Below are 27,046 nucleotides of genomic sequence, written 5' to 3' on the forward strand. Positions count from 1 at the left end.
GTTAAAATTGTTCATTTGGTCGTCGGGGAAATGATTCCCCGCTCAGTCTGAGGGTAGAGTCGCATTGGAGGATAAAATTTTAAAATAAAATATAAAATGTGTTAGGACTTGGGCTGGAATCTTCTCAGCAGTGTGGCCATGCGACTCGTTACATAGATCCATTACGTTAGCTTTTCTATCTGCAGTTTGCCAAGTTGTAGAAAAGTATGCTGATGTGAGCGGTGTTAGGTTACTCGCCTCTACATTCATAACTACTCGAGCGACCACTCCTCGGCCTTCCTTTCGAGACTAGCTCCCGAGCGAGAAGGTTGCACCTGGCTTTACATCCACCGCAGGTTAGTTCTCAAAATGGATTAGTTATTTTTTTACCTGACTCTGTAGGCTAGCTGCCTTTTGATATACAGTAAGAGGAATAATGTGTACGTTATACAGTTTAAATTTTCCATTCATCAGTTAGCGAAGATGTAATTATATTTCGGAATTGAATAACATATTTCAAAGCCGATGAAGTTGAATAGAATTAGTCTCGCAATTTATTACCTACGGAGTATTTCTGTTTTTATTTATCTGATCTCTTGGTAATTACTTGGTGCCGTTGCTGGCACTTTCTAAAACTGTGTGTACCTAATTACCCCCATTTCAACATTGTAATTGCTTATCGATCCCCTCGCTAGCTGTGTCTCTGAGAACACCGCATTTATCGTAACTTGCTTGTTGAAAATCACGCATATAGAACAGAAACGCTGTTTTTCACTTAAAAAACGAAATTTTGTAGTTGGTTCTTTAAAATGGTATTTCGACTTTCCCCAACTGGAGATACAGTAAAACAAGAAAAATAAGTTGTGAGGATAGATTACATCTGGTATAAGATGCCATGCTCATTGATTATTTTTATCAAATCTTACAAAACCTTTTTACAGTTTGAATATTAGATAGTTTATTTTACGGAAGAATCATACTATCCTTATTGAAATGTTCAACATTAAGCAAAATGTAATTGACAGTATATATATGATAATATTAGGTTTGACAGTATGGTCAAAATGGTCTCAAAATTAATTTAAATATATTTTAATTCACTCCCACGACATATTAATTTTCAGTTGCTATACAATGTTCGTAACTACCTGCAGATTACTCTTGAACTGCATTCTCAATAGCTTCAATATGACGCAGATAGCTTATTGTTAAAGAGCACGTGCGAGAATTATGTTGAGGATTTCTTTGCAGTCCGATCGTAATGCTTGATGTGGGATTCGTCTTAAGTTCGCAATTAGAGGATAGCAATATAAATTTGTACCTTTCATTTAATTGGCTGTCATATTTTAAACTTTGACTTTTACTTAACTGTCCTCACTTTTTTATGTGCTGAGCCTACCCACAGGAATGCCGACACATTGTTGATAAATTCAATTTTGCTTAATGTAATTAAACTCATTTCCACTACGACATTATACATGTGATAACATTAGGTTTGGCTGTACGTTTATAATGGTCTCAAAAATTAATTTAAATATATTTTCATTACTCTCACAACATGTTTGTTTTCAATTACTATTACTCTTGAACCGAGAAGTATTTATTTGCCTCAAGACTTCAAATGTGCCTCCTTGAAAGTGTTAGTTTTCAAATAGTGACTGTTTTTTTTTCTTTCGCAACTGCCTGTAGAAATATTAACTTAGTTGTTTCTTAGGTTCAGAGCTAGTGTGTAGGTCTCACATTACTAAGATTGCATATTTGATTTTTTGCCCATGAAATGGAATTTCTATGGATGGGAACATTAAAATTGGGCTGCATGAAGAAACTGATACTATGATATGAAATCAGTCTTCAGTGTATAAAGGCTACGATGGTAGATGTATAAATAAATAGTGACTCTCGGGATTTTTTTTTTTTTAGCTATTTGTTTTACGTCGCTCCGACACAGATAGGTCTTTGGCGACGATGGGATAGGAAAGGCCTAGGGAGTGGAAGGAAGCGGCCGTGGCCTTATTCAAGGTACAGCCCCGGCATTTGCCTGGTGTGAAAATGGGAAACCACGGAAAACCATCTTCAGGGCTGCCGACAGTGGGACTCGAACCCACTATCTCCCGATTACTGGATACTGGCCGCACTTAAGCGATTGCAGCTATCGAGCTCGGTGAATTTGGTTTGACTCCAAACAAATATATTATAAAGAGTGAAGGACTTACTTTGGTATACAATTAAAAGTGAATAAATTATGAAATTTATAACAAAGAAACTTAATAATAATAATTAGATATAGAAATTATAGGCACGAATAAGTTGGAATGCAAGCGTATTTGGACAAGCCGCAAGTGTAATCTAGCCACCCTACAGTTATATCAGCGAGTTATATAAATTGCTAATATTTATGCAAATCTCAATGCAGAAGCGTCGTGCTGGTATATGACACTTGCGCCTTTATCAAATACATTTGAATTCCAACTTATTAGTGGCTATAATACCCATCTATAATAATAATAATAATAATAATAATAATAATAATAATAATAATAATAATAATAATAATAATAATAATAATAATTTGTTAAATAGTTAAGCTCCTATTGTCATCATAAAGTACAAATTTTCACTTGATTCCTTTACATTAATTCAACCTTAAATAGGCAGAAAATGATCTATGCTTTGAGAGAATCTGTTCTAATAAACAGCATAACTTTCAAATTTCCTGAATAAGCTTGTTGAATACGTGCAGTCAATACGCTGTACCACAGAAGGAAACTGCTTTGTACTTATTTTTCTGATACGGGATCGGGGATGAGGTGAGATGAATTTTACGGCCAGATGCCCTTCCTGACGCCAGCCTCAGTTGGAGAGCTAATGAAGCTGAAGGTGAATGAAATAAGCAGGTGGAAGGAATCGACTGTGGCCTGTGAATATGAACTGTCCCGGTATTTGCCTGGAAGTGAAAATGGTACACCACAGAAAACCATTCTCAGGACAGCTGGTCGTGGGGTTCGAACCCACTTACCTCCCATGCAGAGATTAGCTCCATACCCGTAGCGCCCTAACATGCGCAGCCACTCCAATCGGATGAAGAACGCTGCTTTAACAAACAATATTTAAGTATAGCTTTTGGTGCCTGTATATTAAATGGGATTTGAAAAATAATCTAATATTTGACGCGTTGTTCCTCGTTCATGCCTAAGAATTATAGTCGCTGTATTCTTTAATAAAATATCTTCCCTTTAGCATTTGGTGCCAGATTAGTACGACCTTGAACTAAAGTATCTATAAGCTCATATGAAATGTGAAATATTTATTTGGATGCTTTTTTTTTACTATTACATGATATATTCATCATCATCATCATCATGATCATCATCTGTTTACCCTCCAGGTTCGGTTTTTCCCTCGGACTCAGAGAGGGATCCTACCTCTACCGCCTCAAGGGCAGTGTCCTGGAGCTTCAGACTCTTGGTCGTAGGATACAACTGGGGAGAATGACCAGTACCTCGCCCAGGCGGCCTCACCTGCTATGCTGAACAGGGGCCTTGTGGAGGGATGGGAAGATCGGATGGGATAGGCAAGGAAGAAGGAAGGAAGGAAGCGGCTGTGGCCTTAAGTTAGGTACCATCCCGGCATTCGCCTGGAGGAGAAGTGGGAAACCACGGAAAACCACTTCGAGGATGGCTGAGGTGGGAATCAAACCCACCTCTACTCAGTTGACCTCCCGAGGCTGAGTGGACCCCGTTCCAGCCCTCGTACCACTTTTCAAATTTCGTGGCAGAGCCGGGAATCGAACCCGGACCTCCTTGGGTGGCAGCTAATCACGCTAACCACTACACCACAGAGGCGGACACATGATATACTACAAATTTAAAATGGACTTTCTTGATATTTCAGTTTAAGACTAATTGTTTCATAGGAATAATCTTATTAGTATTTTAATTAATTAATTAATTAATTTATTTATTTAGTTATTTAGGAGATTACGTCAAAATCGTACTTTAAGTTTTCATCGGGTGTACTGAAATATTTTCTGCACGATTCAAAAGAGATGCGAGCTATACCGGTTTATCGGTACTACAGATGATATTGCACGGTTTCTCAAATATTAGCTGCGAAGTATTCATGTAGTCTCAGCTCTGCATTTGAACTTCACACTTTAAAAAGTGAAAATAAAACCATATGCGTTATAGGTGAAAATTATGTACGGTATATGAAGGGATCATTTTTTATTCAGATTATAACAGAGTTGGAATGTCTGTATGTGTTTTTCTTTCATGACAGCAAACAATTCACTGTGACCAAAATTTCATATATACCTTATTTTATTTCTTAATATTTGGAAATGAACAATCACAACAATGCTGAGAGGAAATCTGGTTCAATAAAATTTACAAACTGGTGCAACAGTGCAACAGTGATGGGTAGGGCAGTGATAACCGAGTGCCGAATGGTATCGCTGCTGGATTCAGGTTCCACATAAATTTTAGGCCCCTTGGCTATGATCACGATATTAACACATGTTAAACTACAAGCTTGCTTGCTTTAAATAGGCAAAAGGTTTAAAAATATGAAAAACGTTCAGTTTTTGTTATTCCATCAGAGAGCTGTCCATGCAAGAAGGTTTGCATATCGTTATTTCTCGCAGGGGCGTATTGGCTTTTACTATGACTAAACCACAAATTTTCAGTCGATTCGGTTAGGATACTGAGAAGTATGTACTTATATCACTGCATAAAATATACAGATCAATGTTTTGATGAATTTAAAGTCTATTAGTATTCGTGACATTATAATTATGTTTAAACGTTGTTGTACGTACACAATTTATTATTAAACCGAATGAACATTGCTCAGAATTATTCTTTATTCGTGTGTGAAAGAGAAAATGATGGAACTTATATTTCATTAGTTATAATGATTTTGTATCTCCATGATGTAAAAAGGGTAGCTGCTAGACTCAGTGTTGAGGGCTCGAATCCTGGCACAACCGAGTGGCATTTAAGATTGCTTTAATGTAAGAGTCAGTTTCCTGACATATTTGAGATACTTGTTAAGGAAAAAAGTAACCGACGATCTTGTGTGTCTTCCAGTACGCAGTAATTAATAGGACATTAATCACGTTACATTATATTATTTTTTTCCTAAACAATTTACAATGCGTATTAAGGACGTTAATCAAACCATTTAAAAAACAATTGAAAACTCTATGATTCAAAGTATCGCTTTCCCCACTAGTTTAATAAATAAATAAATAAATAAATAAATAAATAAATAAATAAATAAATAAATAGTCTTCCTTTTAATAATAGGTTTTATTTTCGGAACAACACCATGCTTACTGAACAATTAAGCAAAAGTTTTGCATCAAAGTACTCAGATTCGACAAATTTGACCATTTTCGGTCCCCTAATTGGTCCGTATTGACTAGGTTCATATAATATACTACGAGTGATTGTTCGGTCCGCCCTAAAGGGAGTTGGGGCTCCCGAAACATGTACGAGTAAAGCATTGTACAAAATTAGAAACTGATAATATATTGACAGGGCGGACCAAACAATCACCCGTAGTGTATTATATCAAAGTATTCAGATCAAAACGTAGAATCAAGTGGGAAAATTTGGTATATTATAATAGTAATAATGATAATCCTCTGTGGTGCAGTGATTAGTGTGATTAGCTGCCACTGCCGGAGGCCCGGGTTCGATTTCCGGCTCTGCCACGAAATTTGAAAAGTGGTATGAGGGCTGGAACGGGATCCACTCAGCCTCGGGAGGTCAGTTGAGTAAAGAGGGGTTCGACTCCCACCTCAGCCATCCTCAAAGTGGTTTTCCACTTCTCCTCCAGGCAAATGCCGGGATGGTACCTAACTCAAGGCCATGGCTGCCTCCTTCCCCCTTCCTTGTTTATCCCTTCCAGTCTTCTCATCCTCCCCACAAGGCCCCTGTTCAGCATAGCAGGTGAGGCCCACTGGTGAGCTACTGGTTCTCCTCCTCCAGTTGTATTCTACTGACCCAAAGTCTCACATTCCAGGACACTGCCACTGAGTCCAAAGGAAAAATCTATCCTCGAAGGTAAATAAATAAATAAATAAATAAATAAATAAATAAATAAATAAATAAATAAATAAATAAATAAATAAATATTGTAATTATTGTTGATTATTATTAACTTTATTGGCCACATTGGACCACTTGATTCTTCCATGTACATGTTTTCTTTGAGGGTTGTACTGTTTGATTCTTCTTATCTGCCCAGTACTTCTTCATTCGTTCTGATCACAGTGTTCTTAATTCTCTACAGGTCTTCTGTGCATCATTTCAGATGAAAATTTGTGATTCTTAATTAAGAAGGGTGGTAATTTTATTCTTGTTCTCTGCATCTGTAATTTCGAGTCCAGATGTTTTGAGATCCTCTTGAATTTTTTTGATCCAATGCCCTCCTGTCTTCTTTCCCAGATTTCTCATCACTATTTGTCGTAAAACCCTGTTTTCTGGTAATCGTAAGATGTGAAAGAAATAAAAGATTCTTTCCTTCTTCATCATGCTATTAACTGGGTCAATCTCTCGATAGACAGTTTCATTGGGGAGAATTCTCCAGACTCTTTCAACCTGGTGCTTTTTTTAAACTTATTTTATTTATGAAAGTTCTGATAATTCTTCTTTCAGTTTTGAGGAGCTGATGAGTTCTTCCATTTTTCATTTCTAACAAAGTTTCACAAGCATAAGTGGCTTCAGGCAAAGTTACAGTTTTGTAGTGTTGGATCTTAGTGCCTGTTGACAAGCTTTTTTTGTTATAAGTTGACCAGGTTAGAAAATGTGCTTTTTTTTTTTTCATTATGTTGGTTCTATTTATCCATGTTACTTTCTTGCTTAAGTTGTGCATAATGATTTCTCCAAGGTATTTAAATTGTAGGACTATGTTAATTTTTTGATCATTTATGACTTAGTTTATATCAAGGGGTTTCATTGGCATGATCTCAGTTTTCTCAATGGATATTTGCAATCCTATTTTTAGTGCATTTTTCTGGAGGCTGGTGATCTGAACATGTACTTCTTCGATGTCAAGGGCTAAGAGAGCTAAATCATCTGCAAACCCTAAGTAGTTTGTTCTTATTGATAGTTTTGTTCCAATTTTGATTTTAGGTGGGTTTTCTTTTTGCCAAATTTTCATGATGTAATCTAGAGGCACATTGAAAAGCAGTGGGGATAATCTGTCACCTTGTATGAGGCCTGAATTTATTGTAAAAGCATTTAATAATATGGTTAGGGTGCAGCCATACTGCCCATTTAGTGTGTGAAGTACATGAATTTACAAATCTTATTTACAAGACTTATTCACTGCAGATTTTCACCAGTGACTCTGTTCTCATCTTACAATTTAACACGTGATATCTCTCACGTTGGTCACCGCACCTTGCGCATGTAGTTTTATCTCCTTTAGTTTTATCTTCGTTTTTGAATAATGGATGGATTACGCCTGAGGTCCAATGTTCTGGGATTTTCTATGTGATCCACATTTTGACTAGATGCTGATGTAGATTTATGATTGCTGGTTTCCCTGCATTTTTGCAGATTTCTGGAAAGACTAGGTCTTCACCACATGCCTTATAATTTTCTAGTTCCTTAATTGCGAATTCTCTCTCATTGATAGTTGGAGGATCTATTAGATCTGGCGTGGTTAAAATGGGTGTGTCAGTATTTACTTCCAATGTTTCCAGTGGGTAAAAGCATTTGACATTTCTCCCCTGAACTTTACCTTTGAAATGGTGTTGGTTAAAGTTAGTCAATAATTTTTGTTAATTTAGGATGAAGGCCATATGATCTGAGGATTTTTAAAAGAGTGGGTCTGTGTATACTATCATAAGCCTTCTTGAAATCCATGAATGAAATAAACAGATGTTTATTTCTGTATTTGTAATATTCCATTATTAGTTTCAAGCTGAGAATTTGGTCTGGGCAACTTCTTATGGGTGAAATCCTCCTTGGCATTCTCCAAGTTGTGGTTAAAGAATGTTTTTTATCCTATTGTAAATTATGTGGGAGAAAATTTTATAAGTATAGTCCAAAAGGGTTATTTCTCTGTAATTGTCTGGATTAGTTTTATCCCCTTTTTTGAATAATGGATGGATTGCGCCTGAAGTCCAATGTTCTGGGATTTTCTTTGTGAACCACATTTTGACCAGATGCTGATGTAGATTTATGATTGCTGGTCTCCCTGCATTTTTCCAGACTTCTGCAAAGACTAGGTCTTCACCACATGCCTTATACAATTTTAGTTCCTTAATTGCAAATTCTGCAAATAACCTCAGCCTTTGTGGATGGGGTTAACTTCCAATAAGTAACTGGGGAAACATGACCCCTACAGAGCACATCCCCAGGTGGCGAGTAGGGGGCCCCTACAGTACGCACGGCTGATTGAAATACCCATTACAACCTGCGGACCAACAGGTAGCCCAATTCCTGGGGGCTTTAAAATTCTGGGACACCCTCTCTCTAGGGGTCCAAAATATGGATGGCCCTTGCCCTGGTTTATGGGTGAAGACCTCAATGGCATCTATGGCAGAGAAGATGGACTTTGGTTCTGTGGAGATGGTGGAAGGGGCAAATCCGTAACATATGTACTCCAGAGGAGCGCTTACAAAAGGCATCTGACTCCATGTTGGTTTTTTTTGCTAGTTGCTTAACGTCACACCGACACAGATAGGTCTTATGGCGATGATGGGACAGGGAAGACCTAGGAATGGGAAGGAAGCAGCTGTGGCCTTAATTAAGGTACAGGCCCAGTATTTGCCTGGTGTGAAAATGGGAAACTACGGAAAACCATCTTCAGGGCTGCCGACAGTGGGGTTTGAACCCACTATCTCCCGGATGCGAGCTCACAACTGCGTGCTCCTAACCGCATGGCCAACTCGCCCGGTGACTCCATGTTCACGGCGGCCTGATTTGAACCTGGCAGAAGGTAATAAAATGCCTTTGGGAGTGGCAAACCCATCGTACAAACAGCCTATAAAATGAGTGTGAGTGAATCAAGGCCTTGGAAAATGCTAGGGCGTCACCCTGAAGTGACGTGCAGTTCCCGGTGCTCTGGGGGAACTGTGAGAAGTGGTCTACCAGACATCACAAGAATCAGTATCAACAATGTCATTACTTTGAATGGCAAGGTAGAAGAACTGATAGAGTATATGGAAAGGAAAGACATAGCATTGGGAATAAGTGAGACAAAATGGAAGGGGAAAGGTTGAAAAGAATTGAAGAAAGGGTATAGATTATAATGGAGTGGAGGAAAGATTGCAACAAATGGTGTTGGTATTGTGTTGAGAGAAGTCCTAGCATAATATGTGGACAAAATTGACCAGATCAGTGATAGGATAATTAAAGTTCGACTTGGACTTGAGAGTGGAATCAAAGATTTTATACAGGTTTATGTACCCCAACCAGGGAATGCAGATGAATGTTTAGAAGAGTTTCTAGAAGAACTGGAAAGTTGTATTGAAGACAAAGAGGTTATAATAATGTGAGACATGAATGCACATGTTGGAAAAGACAGACAGGGAAAAAAAAGGAGATAATTGGCCCCTATAGTTATGGAAACCAGGATGAAGAAGGAGATTTGGTAATAGATTTTTGTAGAAGGAATGGATTAATTGTTAGAAATAGATGGTTTAGAAAAAAGAACTCACAAAAAATAACTAGATATGTTTGGGGAGATAGAAAGACAATGATTGATCTTATTCTAGTGGAGAATGAGAAACATATACAACTGGAAGATGTGACAACAATGCCAAGAACAGATTTCGAAGGAGACCATAAAGTGGTGGTAGCCAAATTAAGACTTGGAAAATAGTGGATTCGAACCTCAATGTCGGCAGCGCTGAAGATGGTATTCCATGGTTTCCCCACTTTCACACCAGGCAAATGCTGGGACTGTACATTAATTATTTAAGGCCAAGGCCACTTCCTTCACACTATTAGCCCTTTCCTATCCCATCGTCACCATAAGACCTATCTGTGTCGGTGCGGCGTAAAGCAAATAAAAAAATACCCGGTACGCAGCAATAATCCTATCTACTAGAGATGAGTGGCAACAGAAGACACAAAGCACATCACAACAATGATCAATGTTATGAGCTTTCTATATTGTAGGCCTTCACATTCAGTTTTCTTTCGACTCTGTGATTTGTAAAATTATAGTGTAGACTGTAGTTCCTCATTCTCAGACTTTGCATACCGTTTTTCATTAAATTCTGTTTACCCATTTTTCTCAGGACTCAGCGCTGATATGGACTTAGTAACAAATATCCAAATTCATGAATATCTTTGTGATAATAGCCAGTATGGTAAAATGTATAAGACATAAATGATCGGAAATTTAATACTATATAACTTTAGTTAAATGCCCAAAATCTTACACATGCAAATCGAGGCGCAAGAGCTCCATGCACTGTGCATCGGTTCCACTCGGCTTGGACCAACGCTTCACCTCTGCGCTACTCAGCTAACCTCGGCTCGGATTTGGAGCACTATGGAGCAAGTGAGGAAGAGGGATACAGGGGGAGCGAGCAAGACAGGCGTGGGGAAAGAGAGAGACAGTGCTATTGCTCCAAATCGAGGAGTGGGGGTCTGCACTCTGGGGAACCAGGCGAATTCGTCTTTTGCACCGTGCACAGTGCATGCACCAGGCGCATGCACCCTGAGAGGCCCTGGACTAAGGTGTCACCTTGAGATGAGGATAAATCCTCAAGTTACAATTCTAAAGATTTAGAAAGGTGAAGGTGGGAGATGAAGGATGAAATAATAATATCTAATTTAGAATAGTTAACCTGAAATATGTAGTTTAAATAATTACTTAAAATTTAGTGGAAAAACACGAGAAATCTGCGATTCATCCATTACGATTTCCTTTTTAAATAGGGGTTGTTTCCATCAATGACTTTCACATGGGACTAGTGATTGAAGATGTCCCAAACTCATAAATGAATCAACAGGAGCAACAAAAACATTTTCTAATAATAATTAATAATAATATGCAGACATATGATTTGATGCCATCTAGGATGCCTCCATGTCAATTTTGATTTTCCTTTTTACTCTACCAGATGGTGCAGTAATCTGGATCTCTGTGGATTGGTAGACACTCAAGATTGTTGGGTATTTTGTTTGATAAACACCAAATGTGTAACCAGAAATCATTTACTTGCCAACATCATGCGACATGGAGTGTCATTTCCACTCTTCAAAAATCTGACTGCCTCTGCAAGGTTTGAATCCATGATCTTAGTATATGGAGGGTGACACTCCACCACTGATCCAGAGAGGGAACTTCTAAAATGATACACTTATGTGACATAACATATCAAAATGAAAACTCTTTATTCAAAATTTCCCACCTGAGGTACCTTCCTCATACCATGATACACACAGGTACCTACACATACAAGATATCCATCAAAGAAAATACTATTTCTGAAATGAGCAGGGAGTTTTGTACTAATTTGTTTTCTTTTGATGTTACAGAAAGCTTGAACACAATGAGCACCCAACCTCAACAGAAGAAAGTCCTAATGAGAGCACTAGTTTTCAGCTGCTTATTGGCAGTACATCTTCTCCAAGGTAATACTCTTCAACATATCCATATTAACCCTAGCAAGTTTAAGGTACGAACTGTTCTATATTGGACCGTGCATGGCATTTTGAACCCATTTATTTTTAAGTTACATTAGGTACTTATTTTTGGATTACTGGGCAAGTTGGCTGTGCACAGCTTTGAGCTTACATCCAGGAGATAGTGGATTTGAACCCCACTGCCAGCAGCACTGAAGATGGTTTTCTGTGGTTTCCCATTTTCACACTGGGCAAATGCTGGGGGTGTACCTTAATTAAGGCCATGGCCGCTTCCTTGCCACTTCTAGCCCTTTCCTATCCCACCATTGCCATAAGACTTACTTGTGTCCGTGTGACAAAAAGCAAAATTCTAAAACAAACTTTAAAAAATGGATTGACAGTACAAAGATTTTTATGGGTGAATTTAACCATTTTAATTAACTGAAAAAAAAATAAAGCATCCTAATTCTTCTTTCTTTCCTCCACTTTTCCCACATCCTTGTGGGGTCATGGTTGCGAACTGTGTTGCACTTGTAGACTTGGCCGTATTTTATGGCCAGATGCCCTTCCTATGAGCATGTAAGCTTTGGGAAAGCATTCTTTCTGATTATATTAGACATGTTTGCGAAATTAATAACTGGTTTGACAAAAGGCAGTTTGGGTTTAGGAAAGGTTATTCCACTGAAGCTCAGCTTGTAGGATTTCAGCAAGATATAGCAGATATCCTGGATTCAGGAGGCCAAATGGACTGTATTGCGATTGAACTGTCTAAGGCATTTGATAAGGTAGATCATGGAAGACTACTGGCAAAAATGAGTGCTATTGGACTAGAAAAAAGAGTGACTGAATGGGTGGCTATACTTTTAGAAAATAGAACTCAGAGAATTAGAGTAGGTGAAGCTTTATCTGACCCTGTAATAATTAAGAGGGGAATTCCTCAAGGCAGTATTATTGGACCTTTATGTTTTCTTATATATATCAATGATATGTGTAAAGAAGTGGAGTCAGAGATAAGGCTTTTTGCAGGTGATGTTATTTTGTACAGAGTAATAAATAAGTTACAAGATTGTGAGCGGCTGCAGGGTGACCTCGATAGTGTTGTGAGATGGACGGTGGGCAATGGTATGATGATAAATGGGGTTAAAAGTCAGGTTGTGAGTTTCACAAATAGGAAAAGTCCTCTCAGTTTTAATTACTGTGTTGATGGGGTGAAAGTTCCTTTTGGGGATCATTGTAAGTACCTAGGTGTTAATATAAGGAAAGATCTTCATTGGGGTGATCACATAAATATGATTGTAAACAAAGGGTATAGATCTCTGCACATGGTTATGAGGGTATTTAGGGGTTGTAGTAAGGATGTAAAGGAGAGGGCATATAAGTCTCTGGTAAGACACCAACTAGAGTATGGTTCCAGTGTATGGGACCCTCACCAGGATTACTTGATTCAAGAACTGGAAAAAAAATCCAAAGAAAAGCAGCTCGATTTGTTCTGGGTGATTTCCAACAAAAGAGTAGCGTTACAAAAATGTTGCAAAGTTTGGGCTGGGAAGACTTGGGAGAAAGGAGACGAGCTGCTTGATTAAGTGGTATGTTCCGAGCTGTCAGTGGAGAGATGGCATGGGAGGATATCAGTAGACGTATAAGTTTGAGTGGTGTCTTTAAAAGTAGATCACAATATGAAGATAAAGTTGGAATTCAAGAGGACAAATTGGGGCGAATATTAATTTATAGGAAGGGGAGTTAGGAATTGGAATAACTTACCAAGGGAAATGTTCAATAAATTTCCAATTTCTTTGCGATCATTTAAGAAAAGGCTAGGAAAGCAACAGATAGGGAATCTGCCACCTGGGCAACTGCCCTAAATGCAGATCAGTAGTGATTGATTGATTGATAGCACAACTATGTGAGGGATGTATTCAGTCTTGCATGTTTTTGTGTTGGTTGCTAGGGTGGGGTGTTGTGTGAATTTGAAGAGGAGTATGTTAGGACAAACAGAAATACCCAGTCCACAAGCGAGTTGAATTAAGCAGATACAGTTTAAGTCCCTGACTCAGTCAGGAACCGAACCTGGTACCATTCGAACTGAAAGCTTCTGTGCTGACTATTCAGCCGAAGAGTTAGACAATGTGCTTACTAATTGCAGATAAATATTAACCAAATAAACATCATTCATTCATATACTAACTGCAAAGCCTTGCCACTCCAACCATTCTCCTTTCCCCTCTTCATTTTGTTGTAGTCCCTGTATATCATCATGTTCTTCAGGTCTTCGAAGTATGATTTTCTGGGTCTTTCTTTGACCCTCTTTTCCAGCAGTTTTCCTTCAAAAATATTTATGAGAAACATATTGTTTCTCAGCAGGTTACTCCTATAAATTTTATTTTCCTCCTTTCCATGTCTTTAATGAGTATCTCGTTTTCGTGCACCAATTCTAAAATTTAAAGTTTTGATTTCCCATCAGTCCATTCTGATGATCCTCCTCCATATCTGCATCTCTGTTGGCTCTAGCCAAGCTCTACCCCTTTTTCCAACTGCCTTGCTTTCACACCTACACAATAACACAATTCAAACAAAGGTCTTTGCAAAAGTCTTCCTTATCTCAATGCCCATGTGCTTGCAGGTCAAAATACATATCTTAATTTGGAAAGCTAGCTTAGCCAGTGATATCCTTTTATTAACTCCAGAAGCACATCTCTTGTCCTCTATAATATTGCTTCTCAAGTAACTGAATTGTTTTAGTTGATCTATTTTAAAGGTTCCTAGCTTTATATTTACAGAAATTCTTGAGGTGTTCTTGCTCATTGTTTAAATCTGTGTTTTTTGAGCTTTGATCTTTCGTTTGGACTGTCTGAGTTCAGCAGCCAGCACTTCCGACTTATGTCTTTTATTGAATCTGCGACCATTGCAATGTCATCAGCCAATCTGATACAGTGGATTGGTTCTTCATTTACATACTTTTATTCCTTTTGTGTTTTCTTTCACAATATAAGTTCCTTCCTCAATAAACTCACCTGTTGCCAGTTCTGATGAATGTAGTACTCTTGTCTCTTGGCACAGGCCAGAGCAAAATTGTAGCTTCCATCGAAGTCCCAGTCTCATCATGGCTGTGACAATATGGAAGTTGCTGGGATATGGGTGGTTCTGAGTAATGACATTCGGAGCATATCTAGTACATCTGAGTGTTGTCAAAGGTGTAACTGATAGGGTCAGTCATACTGCTATAGAACTTTCTGGCCCAGGGAGGAAAGCAGTGGCAAAACTTCCTCATTCCTTAGCTTGCCTAGTATGCTTCATTTTGCTGCTGCCATTGGTTTTTACTGTTTTCCTATAACTGTATAAGCTTTATTGGTGCTATTTAAGGATCCAACCAGTCTCTAGGCTGATGACATGACATGACAGACAGACAGACCTCAATAAACATGCTGAACAAGTATGGTGAGAGGGGGCACAACTGTCTCACATCTTTCTTTGAGTTTTGCTCTTCTTTCATTTCCATTCCCATTTATCTGTGTATATTGGTTGTTATAAATCTTCCTGTTTATTTGCCTAATCTTCCAGTTCGTCCTTACTTTTTGCTTACATTCTAATACCAATTTTCAAGTTACCATATCAAAGGCTTACCACACAATATAAATTTCATGTTTCCGTATTGACAGCTAAACTAATAATCTTTAAATCACTATGACAATGATTTATTATTAAATAGTACCATAATATATTAAATAAGGAGGATACTATTTAATAATAAATCATTATTATAGTGATTTAAAGATTATATCAAAAGCAATTTCCTAAGTCAATAAATACCATAACAATTCATTTCAAACTTTCTGTCCAGGACCATTCAAAATGCCAGGATTGCCTCTCTACTTCCTCTGCCCAATCTCAAGTCATACTGATCTTTAACATACCGATCTATCCTGATTTTAATCCTATCATTTCTTTTAACATAGCTTACGCCACTATTGGAGCACTTTTATCAGTCATATACATTAAAGTCTAATAGTATTAAATAGAGTCAGCTTCCCAGCTTCTTCTTCTTCCGCTCCCAAAACTTCTTCACCCATTCGGACCTGGCTGCCCTTTGGTTGTCAGTATTGGTGTACTTCCTTCGTTCAAATTTTGCGAGTTTGAATCGTAGGTTTTTATTCCTTAGAATCCTCTTCTCTACTCTACCTTCAATTTGGAGCATTGATAAATTGAATTCTTCTAAATGATTTATGATCTCTGTGAACCAAGTGTTCTTTGTTTTATTTTTCCAGAAATAACTAAATAGCTGCTTCACTAGTCAGGTTTCTGGCAGTCTGAATACGTGACAAATAAAGGCAATTCTCCTTTTCTGCATTGTATCTATTATTGATTCGCTTTCACGATATACCAATCCATTAGGTAATAATCTCTATTGGCCATCAACTTTGTGTTTCTTATTGATGATTGTCCTGATAATTCTTCTATCTACTTTCTGCAATTTATCAGTTGTTGATTTAGTGTTCAACTTGAAGAGTGTTTCACTAGCAGTTTAGATTTCTGCTGTCGATCATGTTTTCTCTTTTGCGTTCCAGGTTATAATTTCCCCAAGATATTTGAAATTATTCTTAATCTTAATTTGTTTGCCATTGCTGAGGTGAATGGCTTGTGTTTCAATTCTGAAGGTTGGCATCATTTCAGTCTTTTCAAATGAGATTTGCAGTCCAATTTTTGCAGCTATTTTCTCGAGTTCTTCATTTTCTTCCATACTACTTGCTAGTAATGCAAGATTGTCTGCAAGTGCTAGGCAATTAAGTTTAATATTTCTGCCTGTCTTGATGTTTGAATGACATTTTTTTACACATTCTCGCATGACTTTCTCCAGAGCACAGAGTCCACCTCCCTGTCGAAATCCAGTGTGGATTTCAAATGGCTCAGACAGTGCACTTCTAAAGTTGACTTTCGACTTAGTGTTCTTAAGAGTGATTCCTACCGAGCTCGATAGCTGCAGTTGCTTAAGTGCGGCCAGTATCCAGTATTCGGGAGATAGTGAGTTCAAACCCCACTGACGGCAGCCCTGAAGATGGTTTTCCGTGGTTTTCCACTTTCACACCAGGCAAATGCTGAGGCTGTACCTTAATTAAGGCCACGGATGCTTCCTTCCCACTCCTAGCCCTTTCCTATATCATCATCGCCATAAAACCTATCTGTGTCAGTGCGACATAAAGCAGCTTGCAAAAAACAAAGCGATTCCAATAAGATTGATGAGTTTTTGGTGTAAGGACTTTCAGTAGTGACTCACGATGAATACTGTCATAAGCTTTTTTGAAATCCACAAAAGTGATGATTAATCTCCTGTTCCGAACTCTAGGTGTTTCATGATCCACTTAAGACTGATGATTTGATTGGGACAGTTTCGTGCTGGTCAAAATCCTCCCTGATATTCTCCCAGTCCCTGGTCAAGTTGTTCCTGAATTCTTGCATATATAATTTTAGGAAACCAATATAAATGTTCCACTATTGGACATTATACATTTTCCAGCTAACTCATTCCCGGTTGCCAGCGTTTTACCCCATTGTGCTAAGTTGTGCTCATCAGTTGGCAAATAGCACACCCACCAAGATGCATGGCTAGTGCATACCGTGGAGGCTTTCATTTCATTTCACAAAGCTACGCGTTTATGCCAGCTAAAATAAAATAGGAGAAAAACCATTTGTCGAAAGTATGTGTAGTACATATGTTAGAAGGATAGAGTTGATGTGGCACAGAGGTCACCGTGAACACACAGGACGGGCCCCAGAATGTACCCGCATCGCACCCGCCATAGTTAGGTCTCCACTATGCACCGTTTATTTCCATAGAAGATAATACAGTAACAGAATGGAACATATACAGGGTGAAGCGAAATTCACGCACTCGGGCATCGCAGTGCGACTCCTCACATGCCAGCAATAAAAAAATGTCTCTCACAAAAGTTCGTCCTGCGAGTATATCCGGCAGAAAAAGAACGTTGAACGGTGACAATCTGGCAACACTGTAACCACATGTAGGGTAACTACATCTGTCAGCACATACTAGATGTGCTGTACAGTTGGTGTAGTAGATAGAGTTTTGGGTTAGCATGCAGGAGGTCGAGGGGTCGATCCTAGGTTGAGGCGCACTATTTTATTTGCTAATTTCCATCGGACATTACATACTGTAATACAGTAAGATACCATTTTTTAGGTCACATGTATCCTACATTTATAAAATTTAGTAATGCTGAACACGTAACGCATCTAGTAGATGAAATGGTGCAAATAAATTCATGCCCACAGTGTGGAAAGGGCATCTTTCAAAGCTGACAAATGAAAACAAATATTCGTGCATTTTTAGGATCGTAGAATGAAAGTACGACCACCTCTATGATGTAGTGGTTAGTGCGATTAGCTGCCACCCCCGGAGGCCCAGGTTCGATTCCCGGCTCTGCCACGAAATGTGAAAAGTGGTACGAGGGCTGGAACGGGGTCCACTCAGCCTCAGGAGGTCAACTGAGTAGAGGTGGGTTCGATTCCCACCTCAGCCATCCTGGAAGTGGCTTTCCGTGGTTTCCCACTTCTCCTCCAGGCAAATGCCGGGATGGTACCTAACTTAAGGCCACGGTCGCTTCCTTCCCTCTTCCTCGTCTATCTCTTCCTATCTTCTCATCCCCCCTCAAGGCCCTGTTCAGCATAGCAGGTGAGGTCACCTGGGCAAGGTACTGGTCATCCTCCCTGGTTGTATCCCCCGACCCAGAGTCTGAAGCTGCAGGACACTGCCCTTGAGGCGGTAAAGGTGGGATCCCTCGCTGTGTCCGAGGGAAAAACTGAGCCTGGAGGGTAAACATATCAAGAAGAAGAAGGAGAAGAATAAGAAGTATGTAAGTGCAAATGGTTTCTAGAGGACCTGCTGCAATCGCTGTTGATGATTAAGATGCCAGATACCATATCACCTGGACTACATTTACGAAATAAAAAACATACGCCTCAAACCATGATTGACCCCCTCGACCTCCTGCATGCTAACCCAAAACTATCCACTGCACCAACTATACAGCACGACTAATATGTGCTGACAGAGGTAGTTACCTTACATGTGGTTACAGTGTTGCCAGATTGCCACTCCTCAATGTCCTTTTTCTCCCGGATATACTAGCAGGATGAACTTTAGTGAGAGACATTTTTTAAATGTTGGCATGTGAGGAGTCGCGCTGTGACGCCCGAGTGCGCGAATTTCGCTTCACTCTGTATACAAGAAAAGAAACAGTGCACATGGAAATGATAAATGAAAAGTTTCTGCGAGTGTATATAGTCCAAGAATGTCACTATAAGTTAAATATAACACTGCAACACTTGACACGTTTACACTTATTTGTAAAAACACTGAGGTTAACTGTCCATAAGTCCTTGGGACATCACATTACACAGACATAACTGGTCGTAGACATGTAAGAAAAAGAAAACAATCTGTTTTATAAAGTAAATTACACAAGTTGATAAGAAAACAAGATAAAAAGAACATTAAAAAACCAATTGAAATAGTAAACATGGATAAAGAATATGAGAAAAGGTACTGCATGCGAGAAGCAGAAATGAAATGTATATGGCACTTGTGGTGCCTTAATTGCTATAAACTGTTGGATGGCACCACTGCCTCCAGAAACGTGGCACCCAAGATGTTATGAGGGGGAGGGAAGAGAGACTGGAGGATGAGTGGAGACAGTGGTAGAAAAAAATGGAAGCTACGTGTTAGAAGGGGGGAAAAGGATATGATGTGTCAGGAGTGCGAGTGTTATGAAGAATGGCAGTGGCAAGCAGGGAGAGGGTAAGAGCTTCAGAAACAATAGGGTTGTTATTGGGAAGGTTCGTGGTAAGATATTTGAGACGGAGGTCATAGATGTGGTGGAGAATGGTGGGAAAGAAATAATGGAGATTGACATCGGCAGTATGGAAATCATATGGAAGATGGAAAGCAATGTGCAGTGCATGTCTGTCTAATATCAGAAGTCGCGTATACTGTTGAGGGAGAGCCGTTAGCCAAGTCAGGGAAGCATGGTATGTAATAACAGGATGAATAAAGGATTTGTAGAGATGAAGGATATGAGATGATTTGAGACCCCACGTACAACCAATGAGGGTACGGAGCGCTCAAAGACGTTGAAGGGACCTTGATAAACATCCCTAAGGTGATACTTCCATTGCAAATTATTTTGAAACTTAATACCAAGATATTTAAGAAAGTTGGTTTCAGTGAAGCGAATGTTATACATGGTTAGGAAAACACTGTTACGAGGACGACAAAGGCGGGATTTCTCACAGAAAAGGATTAGCTGGGTTTTGGATTGGTGTACGGCAAGGTGCCAAGAATTCAACCAGGTCTCTAGGGTATTCAGATAATGTTGAAGGTTACAGGTCAGAGTAGTAATAGTGAGAGTGAGGGCAAGGATGGCTAAATCATTGGCATACTGATAAAGACATAATGGAGGGTCAGGATGAGGGATATCGTATGTGAAAAGAGATAGAGAAGGGGAGAGAGAGGAGAGCCCTGAGGGACACCCGCGGTCATACGGAAGGTGTAGGAGGGAGTGCCATGAATAATAATGCAAGCAGTACGACATTTGAGGAAATTATGAATGAACCAAATAAGAGTAACATGGAGGGAAAGATGATGAAGTTTATAAAGTAAACCCGGGTGCCAAACAGAGTCAAAGGCCCTGTTGACATCCAGGCATACCAGGGCTGCTGTTTTTCGAGGGCGAAGGTATGTATGAAGGGAGACAGAGAGGTGAAAAAGATGATCTTGAGTGGAGTGACAGGGTTGAAAGCCTATCTGAGAGGAGGGGAACAGGTGAAGGATAGGAAGATATCCGTTTACTTAAAATGCCTTCGAAAATTTTAGATAATATGGAAATAAGAGATATAGGATGGTAAGAATGTAGGTCAGAAGGGGGTTTGTGAGGTTTGAGAGAAAGGAGGATATTTTCCTGACTCCAAGAATTGGGGAAGGCACCGGTATAGAGAATGAAGGTATAGATAGAACTGAGAAGGGTAAAGAGAGAAGGAGGGGCTTCTTGGATGTGGCGATAGGTGATACGGTCGGAGCCCAGTGAGATATTTTTACGGTGTTTAAGAAACTGATGGATTTCTTGAGGGGTGATGGGGGAATTAAGAGGATGGGTATGGTCAACATGAGCAAAATGCAAGAAGGAGGGTTGGAGTTCCGGAAGGTCGGAGTGTGCATATCTATTAATGGTGGGTTCGTCGGGAAGGAGGAAATTAGGGTTAGTGGGAGGGAAGAAGACTCGGGAGTAATAGTCCGCAAATAAGTCAGCTTTATCTTTGTCTGTGACAGGCTGATGAGGAGGGTGAAGAATCTGGTATTGAGGAAGAGGTTTAGTCGTTTTAGTAAGGCGGCGAAAGGTAGTCCAAAATTGTCAAGGTTCATGCATGTCGGTTAAGTCAGTGCAATGTTGTGTCCTAGCTTTACGTTTGATTGCTTTGATATATGATCGAGCGTCACGTAAAGTGCGTCTGTGTTGGAGTAAAGTGGTTAGGTCTTTAGTCCACATATATGTATTGTAATAGTTGTGCGCTAAATGGAGTAGATGGTGAGCTTTAGGAGTGATGGGTGGTTTGGTGGGATGATAGGAATGGCAAGGAATGTGTAAATTGTCAGCAGCAATAATGGCATGTTCAATTTGATCGATAAGAGAATGAAGAGAAGGAATGTACATAGGTGCAGACGCATCTTGAAGGAGTTCAATGATAGTTTGGTGATAATTATCCCAGTTAGTATGGGAAAACCGATGAGTGGGTAGAGGACGAGAGAAAGCATGGCGGTGATGGATAGGGATACCGGGAAGAGTGATGAGAGCAGGAGCATGGTCGCTGCCAACAGGAAGACATTGCTGAATGGTCTGTGAGGTTGCCAAGGAGGGGGAAAGGAGCAGGATATCAGGAGTGGTGTTATGGGAAGGTAAGGTGTGGAAGGGGAAGAGAATAAATATGCCCCGGAGGTGATCACAGAGATCCTTAAATTCCACAGACTGTCGAGGTGAATAGGAATTAATATTAATATCCACAACAAGAATGTAATCAGGAAATTGAGAATTGAGATACTTAATGAAGTTGGTAGCAATATGTGAATGAGATGTTAAATACAATGTTGCAACAACGAAACATTTGGCAGGGGTAAATATTTCAACAATAAAATATTCATTATAATGATAAGGGAAAGGCAAAACAATGTTGTTGAACTGTGAACGAGAGGAGGACGCCAATAGCAACGCCGCCATGGGGTTCAAAGAAATGATCACCTCAATAAAAATTGTAGTGTTTGAAGTGCAGACGATGAAAGGGGGTTAAAAAAGTCTCATTAAGAACAAATATATCTGGGGCATATTTAGAATGGGAAAGGTCAAATAGCGGATGGTTAGCAGGAAGAGAGCGGAGATTTGTATAATAAATCTACAACGTTTCACCGAATGAAGCGAGACGCACTCAGGGGAAAGAACGCAAAATGCATCCTATTCCCCGAGTACGCCACATCCACATGGGTGTTGAGTATTATCCATGCTGCTAATTGAACCTGGGTGAGGATATGAGAACATTGGAAAGGAAGGATGTTTTGAAGTACCATCGTTAAGAAACAAATGATATTTTCAGAACTAGGAGGGGGTAAAATGGAGGAGGAGGCTGGGATAGGGAGATCCTGGGAGGTAACAGGCACGACGGTTTCAGGTTTAGTAGTGTCAGGAGTGGGTTTGGCCTTACACTTATAACTGAAAGCAGGATGAGGAAGGGTACAATTGACACATTTAGGGTTGGACTTGTTAGGACATTCATGGGTGATGTGTTCCTCACTGGAGCAGATGGCACATACCTCAGGTTGTACACATGCAGTACCTGGTTGATGGTCATATCGCTGACAGTGTGCACACCGGATGAGTTGATGTGGTGAAGAACGAGATGGTTGAACACGGTGACGACGTGCATAAATCATGGCGCCATCACGAAGAAGTGCGTCGAGTGTGGCCACATCCCTGGAGAGGATTCAGACGAGCGACGTTGGTCCCTCGGCATTGCAAATTCACACCACCCAGTAGACTTGGTGACCCTCCAGTTGTAATTGGGCCGCTATTTCATCATCCGTATACTTTCGTTCCACCCCGTAAGCTACTACGGAGAGGATAGGGGCTGGTCGAGAAGGTGGCTCGGTGCGACGCGCCGGTCGCTGCTGAGTAAGGTTAGTAGCCTTGCAATGCGTACCAAGTTGATGGGTTCCAATGTTGGAAATAAAATTATTGTAGAAGGGTCGAATGGTTTTGATGTTATACCCTTCACAGGTTCTCTGGAGTTCCAATTGAAATTCAAATAGATTCGGGGTAAATTTGGCTATCAGTTGGAAAATGTCAAGGATTGGATTTAGCAACATCAATATTGATCAGTTTTATGATATAGATATTTGGTTCAGGTGAAGTGGCGGAGGAGAGAATAGCACTCTGCTGGTGGACAGATTGGAGAAGAGCAGGATTCCTTGCTGCTTGGGCGTAGGTGCGTACATTAGCTGGCATGTACGGAAGAGAAGAGACAGTGGGACTGACTAGGGGAAACCCAGTCGATGTAGAAGGTCCCAGAAGTGGAGCATTGACGTCGAAAGGTTGCTCAAGAATGGAGCCAACAGATTGGGACGTGGTGTAACCCGACCCAGAAGAGACGGGGTCAGCACGACGCTTCTTGCGGCTAGTAGATGATTTCGGCGATCCAGTATCGATGGGTCGAGGCTGCTTGCCATTTTCGTTGGATTCTATTTCGGACTCAGTGTCCAAAGAATGCCGACTCATGATGACTACTGATGATAGCTTCCTGGAGAGAATGAAATCAACCACGTAGAGATGACGTCCTGAGGTGAAACCTCACTGTAGCCACTCGGTCCGCCTGAAAGAACACCTTTTCAAAGAGCAATAAACTCTCGTGCCTTTTTTCAGCGTAGGAGCTACAGTTGGACTGTAGGTTAAGCGATGCCGTGGAGGCCACTGCGTAGGCTACTTGAAGCCACCAGCATTGCCAGTGCACTATGAGAGACTTTGTCTCATTACCAAAAATTGATGCCCGTCTGGCCATCAGATGTTATAGATGTTGATTCCCATAGGGAACCTGAAATATTTGTCCCGAATGAGTAAATATATAAAACCAATATAAATGATCTGCTATTAGACATGATAAATTTTCCAGCTAACTTATTCCCGGTTGCCAGTGTTTTGCCCCAGTGTGCTAAGTTGTATTTTAAAGTCATTTAGTTTGATTTCCAGACAGAGATCATCCACATAATACAGTTCTTCCAATCGGTTATTTAATCCCCACTGAATGCCATGCTTTGTATTCATTGCCTCTCTCAGCATACAATCTAGTGCCATGATAAACAAGATAGTAGACATCCTCGTCTTACTCCAGATTTTACAGCAAAAGGTTAAGACAGCTTCCCTTTATGTTTTACTTGACAAGTATATCCATCATACATTGCCTGTGTAAGACGGACTATCTTTTGTGGAATTCTGAACATTTCCATAGCCTTCCACATTTTCCTCCAGTTGATAGAATGTCTGATACTCAGCAAATTGTTCAATGATTAGCCTTAGTGTGTTAATCTGATCCACAGTAGATCGAGTTTCTCTGAAACCTGCCTGTTCTTGATGTAGTCTCCTGTCAACGGCTCTGTTTATCCTGTTCAGTATGACTCTTGACATCACTTTTCCCCCATATGAGAGCAACGTTATTCCCCTCCAGTTATTGCAATCTGAGACACCCTTCGTCCATTCCTCAGGAAGATGTTCTTTGTTCCATAGTTTTATAACATGTTTCCATAAAACTTGCAGATGTGTTGTAATGCTAGCATAAGGAACTCGCGAGATCATGATCAAACTATAACTATTATTAATTAACAATTTAACTTGCAATTGGAACAATATGATGGTGAGACTTGTGATGTCTGAATATGATTTTAGACTCATAAACTTTCCTCCAGTTCTCCACTTATTTAGCGCAAAGGTGACCCTCTAAGTGAGGAAACAAGGATAACTAAAATTTGTATGCCAGGATAAAGGTGCCGCATGTCTGTTGGGTTTTCTTCAGGCTAGAGTTTCTCTTCGTGAGCATTTATTTTCCTGCTTCTGAGTCAGGGATTAGCCTTTTGTTAATCGGCTGACACAAGTAAGGGTTTTACAAAATGCAATTACTCTAAGGAAAATTCAAAATGATGAAAATGATTTGTAACCACTACGAATGTTTAAAATTAATTAATTTTTATTTATAAGCATGAATAAGCAATAACCATTCTGAATGAAATCTAGTAAGACACTGGAAAATTTGAGACTAAAACCTGAATATTTTGTTAACAAAAACAAATTTGTTTTTTAATTATTTTCTACACATTATAGAAAATTCTCTTAAGAATGTTTATTTCAGGCCCTTAATTATATATGAAAGTCTGGCTACCAGGATGAATTGTCAGTGTATTGGTGTAGGTGGTGGTGGTGGTGGTGATTATTGTTTTAAGAGGAAGTACAACTAGGCAACCATCCTCTATATAACACTAATCAGAGAGAAAAAAAATGGAAGGGGTCAACACTTCGAAAAATGAAGGTATTGGCCAAAGGAAGACAAGGGCCACGAAGGGTGTGAAAATGAAAGACTCCCTAGTCCTCGCAAACCTAATAGCGTCGGGGTCGGAAAAGAACAAGAGTTGACCAAGGAATGTCGGGTAGGATAGATGAAAGTGAGGAGCCTGGCACAAGTAAGTGGAAGAAATGCCAGGACTCAGCTGAGGGTCCCGTGGTCGCCAACCCATGCTCCAAAGTTCAGAGCCCCTGAGGCCCCTTTTAGTCGCCTCTTATGACAGGCAGGGGATACCGTGGGTGTTATTCTACCGCCCCCACCTACAGGGGGATATTGGTGTAGGGCCCCAGGCTCATTTCAAGGATGGTCTGACGATATTAACCAAGTTTGGTTAATTCCTCTAGCTCAGAGACAGTGAGTTTGTGATCATCCTAATACACCTTCTCCTACACATAACATATCACACTACTAACCACCACAGAAACATGCAACCGTAAATAGATCCCCCCACCTGGCATTGGTTTCAGAAAAGGCCGATCCCAGACAACTCGGAAGAGGCCAGGAAAGCAGAAGACTATCTTAACTACCTATATCTGGAACATAGTCCATATGAACTGATAACAGTGTCAAAAAGTAAAGACTTTTGTAAGTTTCTAGGATATAACCATTCAAATACATAGGTATTTCAACACCTACAATATTTAGACAGAATATTTTATGTTCTCCATTTTCTGTATTTATACGAAGCTAATAAAAGGCCTGAGCAAAACATTTTAGACAAGCATGACTTGGGCTGTAGATAACTGGCTTGTAGATAATTGAATAAAAGTGCAAAATGTATTAAAAAAACATAAAAAAACCAGCAAAATCCACCAAAAAATTAAAGTTTTCATTTCTCTTTTTCAGTAAATTTATTAACTATATTCAGAGAGAAATCTTTGAAGATGGTCCAGTTTTATAGGTTAAATTAAATTGTTTTATTTTCCAAAGTCTTGATTTCATAATAGTTTTTATATAATGGGTTTAATTTTTGTAAACCCTTATGTTCTATTTAAATTTTTCAAATAAGTTTTATTTTGTGGCAAGGAGGGGAGGGGGTTGAATCCCCCTAACCCCCACCTGGGTACAGCCTTGCATAAAGGTTTAGTTTTAATACACTCTTGTTATTCTTCTTGCCATTAGGATCATTGGGAATGGCCATAGAAGGAGGCACATGTCCACCAGATTCCTTCATGTGCATGGACGGTTCTCAGTGTGTAGAAATGGCAAAACGTTGTGACGGTTTAGAGGACTGCCCAGATGGCACGGATGAGTACAACTGTGGTGAGTGATTTATGACATCTCTAATGTATGACTAAGATATCAAGTTGGAACAAACCCAGCTCTTAATATACTCACAAATGTACCATCCAACAGGTAAATACTTTTTGACCTTTAACTTAAATTTAATGTAAATGCACTTAAGTAATATCAGAATCATTTTACCAAGCTTGATAGCTGCAGTCGCTTAAGCGCGGCCAGTATCCAGTATTCGGGAGATAGTAGGTTTGAACCCCATTGTCGGCAGCCCTGAAAATGGTTTTCCGTGGTTTCCCATTTTCACTCCAGGCAAATGCTGGGGCTGTACCTTAATTAAGGCCATGGCCGCTTCCTTCCCACTTCTAGCCCTTTCCTGTCCCATCGTCATCATAAGACCTATCTGTGTCGGTGCGACGTAAAACAACTAACAAAAAAAAAAAAGAATCATTTTATGATTAATATTGGAGGAATCATTCCAAATCTGTCTATGTTTCATCTATGTATACTTCATAACCATATTTTACATCAGTACCCATAAAGTACCATGCTCAATTATATATATTTATTATACT

The 27,046-nt window shown here is 39.7% G+C and overlaps 1 protein-coding gene across 2 annotated transcripts in view; it reads left to right on the forward strand.

The window, feature by feature from the left end:
- The first annotated feature begins 211 nt into the window (after positions 1-211).
- Positions 212-27,046, forward strand: part of LOC136876355 (very low-density lipoprotein receptor) — a 122,720-nt gene continuing 95,885 nt past the window's right edge. Inside the window, exons 1-3 of one of the 2 annotated variants that reach the window (XM_067150231.2) lie at positions 212-335; positions 11,490-11,585; positions 26,358-26,498. In XM_067150231.2, the coding sequence (XP_067006332.2) occupies positions 11,504-11,585; positions 26,358-26,498 (223 nt within the window). In that variant the 5' untranslated portion in view covers positions 212-335; positions 11,490-11,503. The remainder of the gene's footprint in view (positions 336-11,489; positions 11,586-26,357; positions 26,499-27,046) is intronic. The other variant, XM_067150232.2, reaches the window with a different exon arrangement.

This window comes from Anabrus simplex, chromosome 6 (genome assembly GCF_040414725.1).
Source record: "Anabrus simplex isolate iqAnaSimp1 chromosome 6, ASM4041472v1, whole genome shotgun sequence".
NCBI lineage: Eukaryota > Metazoa > Arthropoda > Insecta > Orthoptera > Tettigoniidae > Anabrus > Anabrus simplex.